This window comes from Cupressus sempervirens, chromosome 10, assembly GCF_028749045.1.
Source record: "Cupressus sempervirens isolate cs-2001-9-10 chromosome 10, ASM2874904v1, whole genome shotgun sequence".
Lineage (NCBI taxonomy): Eukaryota > Viridiplantae > Streptophyta > Pinopsida > Cupressales > Cupressaceae > Cupressus > Cupressus sempervirens.
The window spans coordinates 33,449,414-33,462,730 of NC_143127.1; the positions used below are offsets into that span (position 1 = coordinate 33,449,414).

General features: G+C 35.5%; 1 protein-coding gene across 3 annotated transcripts in view; it reads right to left on the minus strand.

Moving 5' to 3' along the window:
- LEW3 (UDP-Glycosyltransferase superfamily protein) overlaps nt 1–13,317 on the minus strand; it is a 135,917-nt gene that overhangs the window by 21,194 nt on the left and 101,406 nt on the right. For all 3 annotated transcript variants that reach the window (XR_016356994.1, XM_089804530.1, XM_089804529.1), the window contains 2 exons: nt 6,418–6,486; nt 6,055–6,269 (listed from right to left, as the gene is read on the minus strand). Coding sequence is in view for 2 of the 3 variants with exons in the window: in XM_089804530.1 (XP_089660656.1) it covers nt 6,055–6,269; nt 6,418–6,486 (284 nt within the window). In the remaining variant the exon portion in view is untranslated. The remainder of the gene's footprint in view (nt 1–6,054; nt 6,270–6,417; nt 6,487–13,317) is intronic.

Sequence of the window (13,317 nt, forward strand, 5' to 3'; positions counted from 1 at the left end):
TCTTGCAATCCCTTGCAAAATCACCCACTAAGCTCTCACAAACTCCTCCAAACTCTTTTGCTCACTTAGCTCCTTGCTGCTCCAAAACAATGAAATGAAAATGAGGTCTATTGGTCTTATTAAATCTTCAAATAGACCACATGGGACCCACACCCAATTAGGGTTAGCATGCGTAAAAAAAAAAATTTTAAAATGCAAAAACACTTTATTTTTGACTTTTTTCGACCCTCTTGTCGGAGCATCCTGCGAGCACCCAAGAAGCACCCCGCGAGCACCCTGGGAGCACTAGCCCACCCAAGCACCCACCACACACTCGAGCACCAAGTCCCACTCGAGTGCTCGACCAGTGTGGCGGGGGTGCAGCAACGGAAAATCTCCCGGCGAGAGTACTCAGGTGCATGACCAACCCACACCGGGTGCGCCGAGGTTTTGACCCAGGTGCACGCACTGAGGTTATGTTGGATCCAACTCAATCCTAATCCCAGCTAGTCCAGATCCACGCTCTAGTAGAAAACCCCAAGGAAATCTCAACTTGTGCTCGCAAACCCACCAAGCAATCTCTTGGTTTGCCAAGCCTCAGCTACTAGCCCTTCTCAAAATTCGCTCTTCCACTTCATCCTCTTCTCCAAGTTGGATGACAATCTGACTCACTCATTCGCATGAATGAATGCCTAAGGACTCCACAAAACCCCCTACTTATACCCAACTAAGCCACAAGTCGGCCTAGCCCAATACAAATTAAAATAAACCCTTACATTAAATGCCCATGCAAGCCACAAGTCGGCTGCAACACAAATTAAATACATATAACAAAATTAAATGCCAAGGTCGGCTCAGAAACAACTTGGGCACCACAGAGACCAAGACCAAACCGAGTGTCAGAAACCACCATCGAGCATCAGCAACTCTACCAAGCATAATTGAGCCCCTTATTGACCAAGCCAACTTGGTCAACACTACAAAAAAACCATGTAGACCAAACTGAGCTCACAAGGATATGTCGAGTCCCCTCAATAACCAAGCAACTCGAGCAACACTATTGCCGAGTTCCTCCTTCGTAGACCAAGTCCCTTCAATGATCGAGCAACTCGAGCAACACTGTAGCCAAGCTACACTGAGCTCCCAGTGTGTGCCGAGTTCCCGCAAGCATCACCGAGCTCCTTCAACGATCGAGTGCCCCCAAGTTATGTCGAGCTCCTTCGACAACCGAGCACCTCCGGGATCGCCAAATCCATCCATCCATCGAGTTCTCAACCAAGAACTGCCAAGAGATGACCGAGTAACCTCTACCAAGCACCTCTTCATCAACCGAGTACCAGTCCACAAACCCTCCAAAGCAACTACTGAGCCTTCTTCCATGAACTCCAAAGTAGCCACCAAGCAAACCCAAGATGCTCCTGCATCATCTTTTCACTTCTCACACCTTGAATCAAGGTTTTCCATCATCTTTGGAGCTTTTTTTCTTTAATTTCATATATTTAGTTCTGGTAAAGCATCAGAGATTATCCTCGACCCCTTGCTCACATGAATGTTGTTCTCCCTCTTGTTTGTGGATGATTGGGCTAGCATCCCAATGAATGTCATTGATCTTATTATTGGTAACTTGGGAGAGTATTTGTTGCTGCAGTAGCAATTTAGACAAATGCTACAGGAACTCACATGGTTGAAAATGCTACAGGAAGTTAAGGAAATGTTTTATGCGTGTTTTCAATTTCAATGTTTGTAATAAAGTCCTATGTGTGATGGCATAAATGGAGTAGTAATTCGATGAACTCTCCAAGTATAGCCACTTAGGACAATGTGTGTTTGTTTTCAGTGAGTCAGTTTTCTTTTAGTCAGAGTTTTGAGTGTTTAATAATTTAGCCAACTAAGCATTGGACAGCTACAGGAAGTTGGCGGCAGTTTTGGATTCCTCATGATTTGTAAAACGACTCTCTGTTCTTGATTTTTAATGACATTTCATCTTCCTACATCAGAGATAGGAAAGTATTGAAAAGGCAGATTTTTGGAATGTAATGAAGGTTATCGAATGCAGAAAAGAGGAATAGAAAGTTTGAAGTTTCTATTTTTTTGATGATTTTTCGAGTTGGATGTGTGATTTTTGTTTTCTTTCTAGAATTCGGGAGTCTCCATTCTAAGAATAAACTGATGTTCTAATTCCTGCATAATAGTACGTAATTTGTTTTATCTTGAATCCCATCTAAGTTTTCGGGTTTTGGATTTCATTACAGAGTGGTTGATTTACTGTATTGGTCAATGTGATTATATATTGTTTTGAGGGTCGTAATATTCCATGGAAGTCTTTTAGACTCTCTGTGATCTATTTTTTGGGATCGCAAAGGAGTTATGTATAATATGTTTTCGTTTTTCTTTTGTTTCCTTGTCTCTTTGATTCTTGCGCATGGCCACGCAAAATCCGTCTCTAAATCGGGTGAATGTGTTCATTTATTCACCGATATGTTAAATCTTATGATTGTATGTGATGGAGATAAGTATCAAATTGAAGCATGAAATTACAGTTTCGAGTCATATTAAAGAGGTTATCTTCACCTGCCAACTTGGGTTCAAGTTTTAATTTCAGATGCAAACATGCGGAGAGGAGTTGAACACAGTTATCGTTGATTAAGAAGGCAATCTGTGTTCTTTCTGATATTCAGTTTTACATTCGAAGGTGATAAGTCTATCTATGTTTTGCAATTACATTGTGGAAGAGTCGGGTCGGCCTAGGTTAATTTGAGGCAGAAAACAAATGTTGCTACAGGAGGTCAAGAAAGCTCCTATCACATGTCAAGGTTATGAGTTGTTAATAAGAGAATCAGTTGAATAGCAATCTGAGACAAGTTAGAATAGATCTTGGAAGATGTATGTGTCCCTTGAAGCAACTTAGTCGAGTGATTGATTTCCTCCTAAGTTTTCCAAGGTGAGGCTCTGCATAATTTGTGTTGATCATTCTAGAATGTTCGTATTTCTTGGATGACTTCCTGACAGAATTACTCCTTGGGCTTTTGATGATGAATAGGATTATTGATTCTCTTCCCAAAGTTAGATGCTACTCGATAAACAAATGTCCACTAGATTGTATTTGCTCTAGATAATTTCTTTATGACGCGGTTTGATAATTTTATCAGCACCGTATATCTTTCTCCTACATTCTTACTAATTCATTTTTACACTTGCAGTCTAGCTCTGATACCATGTTAGTTTTGTAGGATCAGTTTCTGCAAATGTAATAACACTAGCATTATTTTTGTGTGTTCCAAGTGCAGATTTGAATGTATATAAATAAGTAGAGGAGACATGTCTTTATGGTAAATTACAAGTTAATCACCAGTAGACAATATATTAACCATATCTGTATATAAAATTATGTGAGTTTGTCTAATTGATGATTAACCAATTGCAATAATGTTTAACCAATAACTATATAAGGATTATCTCTAGATCAATTCAATCCGACTAAAGCTACAACATTAACAACTTGAGCAATTTGATTATTCTAGGTAGCTTCTAGCTTTATTAGTTATTAATGTGTCATTAGTTATGCTAGCCAGTGGGAGAGTGGCATATTTGATGTGTCTTTTAAAACCAAGAATCCTATGCATTTGGGGTTCAACTGTTGACGAACAATAAATAAATATGGTAATTAATTAAATGAGATCTTTACCAATTGATGTAGTGGATATCTTAAAAAGTATTCACAAACTTAGAAATATGATCACTCAGAGCAATAGAGAGGTGCATGATGCAGAAGCATAACTTTTAAAGACCATAACTTTTGATCCAAGACACCAATTGAGCCCATTCTTTTTCATAAAGATCTCAAAGAGTTTGAGGTCAACATAACTTCATGCTCTCATTGAAAGTCATTTTCAAGCAATTTTGGGGGCCGAATTCAACTAAGGCTTCAAATTTTCATTTTGTATTTTATTTCATATTCTTCGAATTTTAGACTTGGTGTATTATCCAAGCATGAACTTGGATTGCAAGACACTCTTGAAACTTATTTGTACATATGAAGGATAGGGGATGGTTATTAAGTGATTTCTTCTTCAATCTAAGGTTGCTAAAAATATCAAGTTCGTTACTCTAGGTAGTTTCTACTTTTATTAGTTATTGATTGGTCATTAATTAAGCTAAATAGCAGGATACTGGCATATTTTTTTAATAAATCACAACTCCTATGTATTTTGGATTCAATCATTGAGGAATTATAAACAAGTGCAATATCTAATCCATTGAGATCCCAAAAAAAAAATTGCAAGGCAAATACTTCAAACCACCATACCAATTCGAGTGGTGGATTTATTAGAATATTCCCAAACATAGAAATGCTATCACTTAAAGGAAGAAGACAGAATGTGGTGTGGGAGAATAACTTTAAGAGACCATAACTTTTGACCTAGGAAACTAATTATGCCACAATATTTTTTGGAAAAATCTCAATGAGTTTGAGGTAGTCATAACCAGCATCCTGTGATTAAAGGTCATTTCGAGGTATTTTGACGCCTAACTTGGATATTTGAGACCTCAAATACAAATTTTAGTGTTTTACTTTAGAATTTTCAGGAATTAATATTTAATAGCTTTGTATTTGAGTGTCAGTTGCAAGTCACTCTCAAAATTTATTTGGACATATAGAGTCTCAGTCAAAATGACTATAGTCCCAATCTTAAATAAACACAATCATTTGTCTATCATTGCATAAATCACACAACAGTAAAACTCAAATGAGGAACCATAAAACAAATACACCAATAATTTACACCTTCAAATTAGTTTCTCATTCCTTTGGAAAAGCTTCCAAGATAACCTTTACAAACTGCTCATCTAATAGCTGCACACAGATTTACTATATACTATATTAATCCATCTTTCTCACATCTTTATATTATTTAACTAAAAATGTAATATTCTAAAAGACATCCATAACTTTTACAGTTTAATGGACTACCATGTTGGCGTAGTTGTCAGTGAATCTATCTGTAAATCAACTCAGATATGATCATTAGAACTGTTGGGGAGAATATATACTGACAATATCATTTGAAACTTCCTTGCAACCCGTTAGCCTGAGAAGGCTTCCTAGACCAAACATTTGCTGCAGATTGATCACTCAGTCCCCATTTTGTATGGCATGATAAGTAAAATGTAGGAAAGTTAGTTTTCATTTCCTGTATATCACCCAAGTTAAATTGTAATACTGATTTTAAAATGTAGATCATTAGGGCAAGGATATTTTTGAGTTATAACAGATTTATGATAATCTGGATATCATGTGATTTGACAAAGCAATGGAAGATCCAAATCTAAAGTTGTATTGCTCCTAAATTATTTTATCTGTAATTCTAGTGACCATAAAAGATCTTTGCTTTAAATTTCATATGCATTCCATGAATTGCTCAAACTGAAAGTATATAATTCTAATATATTTAAGAAGTAACTTTTGTGATCATAAAGACATTTCCAATAGATTTTATATGTATTCCATGAATCAATATAAACAGAGATGTAAAGAGTCAAAAGTGTTCAACAAATGCAAGAGGGTCTGATAAGCGATCTTTTCCTTCTAGAAAGTGGGAATAGCAAGTATATGTGTCCGATAATATAAGGCTTTGTACAAGTATATGAAAATAAAAAAGGAATGGCATCCTTAGAGTCAACTCTTCTTAAAAGAAAACTTCTTTTTAACATTTGTCTAAGTTTGTTGGAAGACTGGCTCCCATCTAACCAGTTCAGAAACTCATGCATACCAAACCAAGACTTTCCTACTTAGTAAAAGCAATTAAATTTACATGCCAATAAGCATTTTCAAATTTCATTTCAATAAAATATATACTATAACATTAAAAGTTATATTTTACGACATTTTGATTGACTACTTCTGACATATTCTTACACAAAAAGTTACTAAGGATATCTGTCATTGAATGTGTACAGGGCGACTTTAAAATTCAAATTTAATAGCCCTAAAAATCAGACAAAAGCGGAATTTAAATATATAAAGCATCTTTGTTGTATTTTTATTTTATTTTTATTTTTTTTGGTAGAACTTACTTGTAGCTTGCATTCTCAAAGAAATCTACACGTTTACTTATTCCCAACTCAACACATTTCATCTTTAAACCCAGCAACCTATCTTGATCTTCCTTATTTCGACAGCTTCCAACGAACTGAAGCCTTGGTACAATTTGAGTATCTGGATGATCCAGTGCTTCTAATTCTAGTCTTCTCACAGCAATAGCAAACGACTCCAGTTGAATACCATGGGCCTGGATTTTGTAAACCAAAATTACTTCAGGCAAACCATGGGAAACTCATTCAATCGGAAACTAATGAAGAATAAAAATTACGTATGTTTCAAAACTAGTGGCACTACAAGTGCACTTGAGGTTTTGCAGAAAAAGTTAAGGAATTTACCTTCTCTGGCCGAAATTGAGCAACTGATATAAAATTACGATCACTCTCCGATCTCTCTAAAGGAAGTTCCTGCATCATATGGCCGATATTTATTTCCCACTCACATCCTGATTGCAAATAAATTGATTTCCACCATGAGACTGCTATGAAGCAGTGTATGGATTAAATATACCATGAATATTTGTCTTTTTAGATCTCTACAGACTCTCTTGACTAGATCTATCAGAATCAAAAGCACTCTAACAAAAAAGTGCACTTGACCAAGAAGATACCAACATTTGAATCGAAAGTGAATGCCTAGGTTGAGAATGAACACAAAGTCCTCCAAACTGATATAATAAGGAAGAGAGTAATATGTTAGTGTTAAGAAATGTTTTTGGTTCGAGTTCAGGCTCAGGTAAAAGGATATCAAGGTGAAGCAAAGATATAGGTCCACACAAAATATATATAAAATACACAGATATATAAATATATTTAACCTAAAAACAAGAACCAAATTCAGATTATCACATGGCATACATGCAATAAACAAGACAACCATAAAAGTTCTTTAAAATCATATGTACCTGAATATTAAAAACTGTAAACTCCTTTGTGTGGACCCAAGATAAGTATAGGGTGGATCAGGTCAAAATTAGGAAATTTGTAAAAATGCATTTAGGAAACTATGGCCACCACATGGTCTTTTGAACACAGGAAGTTCCTCTTCGTGAGTAGATGTTTTTGGGGGGCAGTATTTCCTTTCAATAGATCTCATATGTCATGGCCTTTCTCTAGATGGCAATGCACTTAGTGATCCCAAAGAGGGATTTAAAGGACCCACTTAAGGAAAAGTGAAAAATTAATAAAGGCTAATTGATTGTACAAAAAGATAGAAGATGGTTGAGGCAGATGGTTAGTCAGGGCAATCTATATGTTTATCGTCACCACTTTGAATGGAATGAATGAATCCGCTATTCTGTGGACTTTTTAGCTTAGATAAATTATCTCGCAAATATAGGAAGAGAAACTTTTAAGTTGCAGATTTTTATAAACATTCTGATAACAGTAGTAAACATTTTAAAATACTGATGAACAAACAAGCATATAAATATATACTTAATTTGTTTGCTTCAAAGGGGTTGCGTAAATTAAATACACGATAAGATCAATATCACCGAGCCGTCCTCCGGCCAACCGCCCGAACACATTATAAAAGAATGTAGAGGCCCCCATAGGTAACATCGGAGACAAGACAATACTCGTACATGCCACCCTCCACCAACCACATTTTTTGAGTCCTCTATCAAGCATGCCAAATAGTTAAAAAAGCAATAACTTCTTGATAAGATGTTTATGTTGCTTAGAAGGGTCGAGAAAGTTGTTGATTTTGCTACTAAATTTTTGCTTCCAATATTTTAATTCGGAGAAGACCCGTAGGCCATATATTTTCATGTTCACGAAACACTTCCCAACAAAAGTTACAAACCATGATCATTTCATTCTGAAATATAACATTTAATTTTCAAGCCTCATTGTAAGCTATTTAAATTAATTAATTTAAGATTTAAACAAACCACACTAGGTTAGAAGATAATCGTACTTTGATATATATGTATATTTGTTTTACCGAAACTTTTTCCTGGTAAATGTTGGAAGATTTTTGCCTTAACTATAAGCTTAAAAAATTAATATTCCAAAAATTAATAATTTTAAAGAATTTAAAAATGAATATATTTTTTTAATTATACTGATTATACTAAGATAATTTTTTTAAAATATATGATAAGTTTTTTTTGTTTTGAAGATATGAAGCTAAAAGAAATTAAAATCCAAACTTGAGATGTATAAAATATATATATAGAATAATAATATTATAATGTTAATTAATATAATATATGGATTATATTAAACAAAAAGCCATATAATAAGTCAATTTAATCAATTTTAAATATATATATATATATATATATATATATATATATATATATATATATATATATATATATATATATTAAACAACTATTGGATGATGATAATAGTGTATTTGATGATACAAATAGTGAGAATTAGTGAGTCAAAAAAAGTTGAACTATCAAGTGAAAAAAGGGGTAAATTATCAAATATATTCACTTTAGAAAGAGAAAAAGAATAAGAGAAGGGAGAAGGAGAAGAAGCAACAAAATAAGGATTATTATTAGGACCAAAAAAATTTTATGGTTTAAATCTAAATGTTGCATTAAAGGTTTAATTAAGAACAATTTAAAATTTACAAACATCACAATATCAAACAATTTGAAAACATGTGACCAAAAAAAAACATAGAAATCCAGGAATAGAATTACCATGGTAAGATAAAATTTGGGGTTTAGGATTATAATTGAATTTAGCATAGAATTGGCAATAGGGTTCAACTAGAATTGAATATTAAGATACTTGAATATAAATTATACTAAAGATAGTGTTAGGGTAGGCTTCAATAAGAATTAGAATAAGGGTTAATATTATGATTAGAGTTAATCTGTCATATTATATACTCTAATATATTTAACATATAACGATTATCGGTGTAACCATTGCACCTCCTTTTGGTGCTAGTGCTAGTTTTAGCGTATAAACATGAATTAAATTCAGATTATCACATAGCATACATGCAATAAACAAAACAACCATAAAAGTTTTTTAAAATCATATGTCCCTGAATATTAAAAACTGTAAACTCCTTTGTGTGGACCCAAGGGCCATATTAGTGGGATAGAATTGTTAGAAAAAATAGATGTAAATGACAATAAGATAAGATAAATTTATTAATCTCCAACAAAAGACCAATAAAAGGGTCCAAGGGATTCTAGATACAAAGCAAGACAGCCACAGAAGGAGCACCAAACATACGAAGCTTAAATCAACTATGAATCAGTTATAACAGTTTTTACCAAATGGCAATTAAATCAGCTACAACAATGAAAGTACTGAAGACAAAAATTAGCACATAACACATCACTTGACATGGAGAAACCCATTTGAGAAAATAATCCATTAAAGATGAGATGAATAGCTTGTATTATCAACAAATAAGTGATACAATACAACACTCCTAAGTTTTCAATCCAACAGCCCTACCCCTACAAAAAGCTTGATGAAAAGTCACTCCAAGCACTTGTTTTTATAGGAAAATAATGCAACCATGAAGAATGGCATCCAAGATTGAAAACCCAATGTCCCCCACCTTGTAATCATCACTTTGTAGCTCATAATGACTTATGTATTTTCTCACAGCTGTCCTATGGCATCTTCCATGCATGGAAACCTGGGGACCAAAATAGCAAAGATTTTGCCACATGTTGTCATACTGATCATAAAATCTTACGAAAGGTGTCACAGCTGTCATAGATGCTTCTACAACTTATGATGGATGCAATAACACCCAAAAATAGTAGATTCCTATGGTGGACATCTAGGTTGTTCAACTTCACCATTACTCTGTTACCATTTTGCATGTCTAGTGAAAGTAACTCAGTAACTCCCTACCAAACTTGCATGGATGTGGTTATGGATAGATTTTCGGATACAAATACGGTCATTTTTCAAGACTTCCAATATGGATACAGCTGGATACAACATTAATATTATGCTATGTAATTGGTAAAGAATTAGATATATTAACAAAATGATCGAGAGATTAGTATAAAGAATTTTACAAATGTACAAAATAGGAAGTTTCTACTTGGACACTTAAGAAGATCAACTAATTGATCTTATCTAACTAATTACATTATATATAAAAGATGGCCATTAAAGTAATAAAGTAATATTATTCTAATACCCTTCCTTAATGGTCAATCTATCCACAACACTAAGTTGTCCCCTGAATTTAACAAACTTATTTGGACCAAGAGGCTTGGTGAGAATGTCTATAGTCTAATCCATTTTTAGAACATTCTATTGTATTATCTTAAAATGGAAGCACCATCATTTATGACCTTTTGGCTCTTGCCTTTTAGTGATCTTATGGACCATGGATGGATTGATGCTCAATCCCGCTTTTGTGCAATTTTTGAGACCTCAAGGTTAGCCCTTTTTGGGTAACCCTGGAATAGGACAACCCAAGTTGACCTGTTCCCAAGGGACTTTAGGTCCCAAGATCAATTTTGTCTCAGGGTTGCAAATTCGAAAATCGGATGACCCCGTTGGCTTACTTTGTTTTCGCATCTGAAAACTAGTGTAAAAGGAAGCCTTAGCACCTCGTTTTTACATCCACAACAATCATGATCACATGTACACACAATTACTAGCACTCAAGCAAGAAAATTTTCCTAAGGCATTTCAAGAATTTTGTTGGGCGGATATTTTGCAAATGACAATTATACAAACTCCCTTGCAAAATATTGTTACCAACCACAATGTGTAAGATAGAGTCTCTCCTAGCTTAAAGGGAAGGCTCACGCTTCTCAATGTTCCTTGAATCAACTCAAGTTAAGCAAGAAGTTTAGAGGTACTTTTTAAGGGTCTTACTAATATTCTTTCCTCTTATTTTAGGAATGAATCCACTTACTTGCAGAACGGGTAATGGGCAAGATGGACCTCTTAACTACACTTTATCTCAAAATTATACTGTGATACCAATAAACCCACACCAACTCACAGGCTGATTGAAAGCATATTGGTTTAGATCTGTGTCTACTTTCTACCCTATAATAATAAAATATGAAGTTCATAGACTCCTATGCAATTCTTCAATGGTAAATCTCTACTATTGGGGCACACAAACTTCCAGAAGTAGGTGATTTCTAAACTATAATCCTATAAGCTATTTTAGTTCACAGACATGAAAGTAACTTAATTCTAATAACCTGCATGACTACGAGGCAACAATACAAGCTATAGTCACGGCTTCTAGTTTGCATCACAACCATCACTCTAAGTAACAGCTTCGAAAAAAATCGTTCTCATACTCCGTTTGCTCCAAATATATACAAGATTAACATGAATTAAAGATAGCAAACACAAATTGCAATCACAACTTCCAATTTGATCTACCACAATAGCTTCTAGACATGGCTTTGAAACAAACTACTCTTTAGATTCACTTTTCTTCCAAATTGTACAATAAATCACAATTGTGTTGGCACAAAAATGGCAAAGCTCTCTTGCATATAAAAAAGATGATTATTTACAATGAAAGGCACTCCTTTATATAGGAAAAAGTGTGAGAGAAAAATGGAGAAAAAGGTGGGAGAAACTCAACCACCTTGACTAAGTCAAATGTAATGATCCGAACCACACAACTGCTCTTAACAATCTTAAAACTCGTACAAGATTCTAGAGGACAGTACAATACAACTAGAATTTGGAGTGCGGATGCCAATTTGGAACAAAATAGACAATATGGAGGTCGTATGGTGTCTGAGTGATAGTACGGAATGATTGTTGGAGATGTGTCATACACCAAGGGAGTGAAGGTCGTACAACATCGAGAAGCTCGTACAGTGGGCAGTATGGTCCGTATGGTAGGTAGTCATACGAAAAGGGGGCACAATGGTCGTAGGGAGAAGGATGGAAACTTAGGCCGTATGGTAGATGCCAAGTAGGGTCTTATGGTGATGCAAAACAGGGTCGTACGGTGATTTCCCAGAGGGTTATGCAGTGTGTGGTGAGCTGTATGGTATGGGTGGATGTGTCCAATGCTGTGGTATGGGTGAAATCAAGTGTTGGGAAATGATCGAATCACTTAATATAACCAAGATAAAACTCGAACAAGAAATGGAGAGTGAACACAAACATTCAATTAATATTCGCAAGATGATGGTGCTCCGATTTGCCAGATCCGAGTGAAGTATTACAAGCAACAATGAAATAGGGTGAGGGTTGAATCCCGCCAAAATAGCACGAGCCAAATAGGGAAGATCTTCCACTTCCAAAATGGCAAACAATCCAAAACTCCAACAGGAATTCATAGTACATAGAAATAATCCAAAAAGCACACCTAATGACTACCTATAAGCCGTGCTTAAATACCCGTCGAGGAAAACTTTTTGAGGGTGTACAAAGATAGCCGATGGCGACACAAACCACGAAAACAAAATAAAAATGGGTCCGAGATACATTAAATCAATCGGCCCATTACAATGGTTTGATAAAAATGAATTATTTTATAACAGGAACATTACAGTCCTCCCGTCCTAAATTTTGCTTGACCTCAAGCAAATGCAATGCCGGGTGCTGGAGAATGTGCTCGCCCTCCCACATTGCATCATCCAATAGCAAGTGTTTCCAATGCACCAGATATTCCTTCACCGTGCGGTTCCACAGAGTCTTCTCACGTAATTTGATGTTCTCGGCTGGTTCCAATATGAGCTTTCCTTCTTCACTGAGTGGTGGAAGGTTTGTGGCTACCGTGACATTCTGCCCTACAACCTTCTTCAGGCATGAAACATGGAAGACGTTATGAATACAGCTTCTCTCCGAAAGTTCTAGCTCATACGCGACTTCAACAATGCGACAAACTACACGATAGGGGCCATAAAATCAAGGCTTCAATTTTTCTTTTCCCTTTTCCTTCAATGAGGATTGTCGATATGGCTGGAGCTGGAGATGGACCAAATCCTGTACTTCGAAACTCCTCTCCATTCTGTGTCTTTCGGCATACATCTTCTGTTGACTTTGTGCCCACTGTAGGTTTTCCTTCAAGCATCTCAATATGTCATGTCCCTCCTGAAGCCAATCCCTTGCCCTTGGTGCGCGGCTATCACCCAGAACTATGTCGATGAAGGAAAGGGGTTTGTACCCGTACAGAGCTTTGAATGGTGCCATTCCGATGGACATCTACTACGTGGTATTGTAGCAATATTCCCCTAGATGTATTCATTTGACCCACGCCCGTTGTTGTGCCGAAACGTAGTTCTTAAGATAAACTTCGAGCCA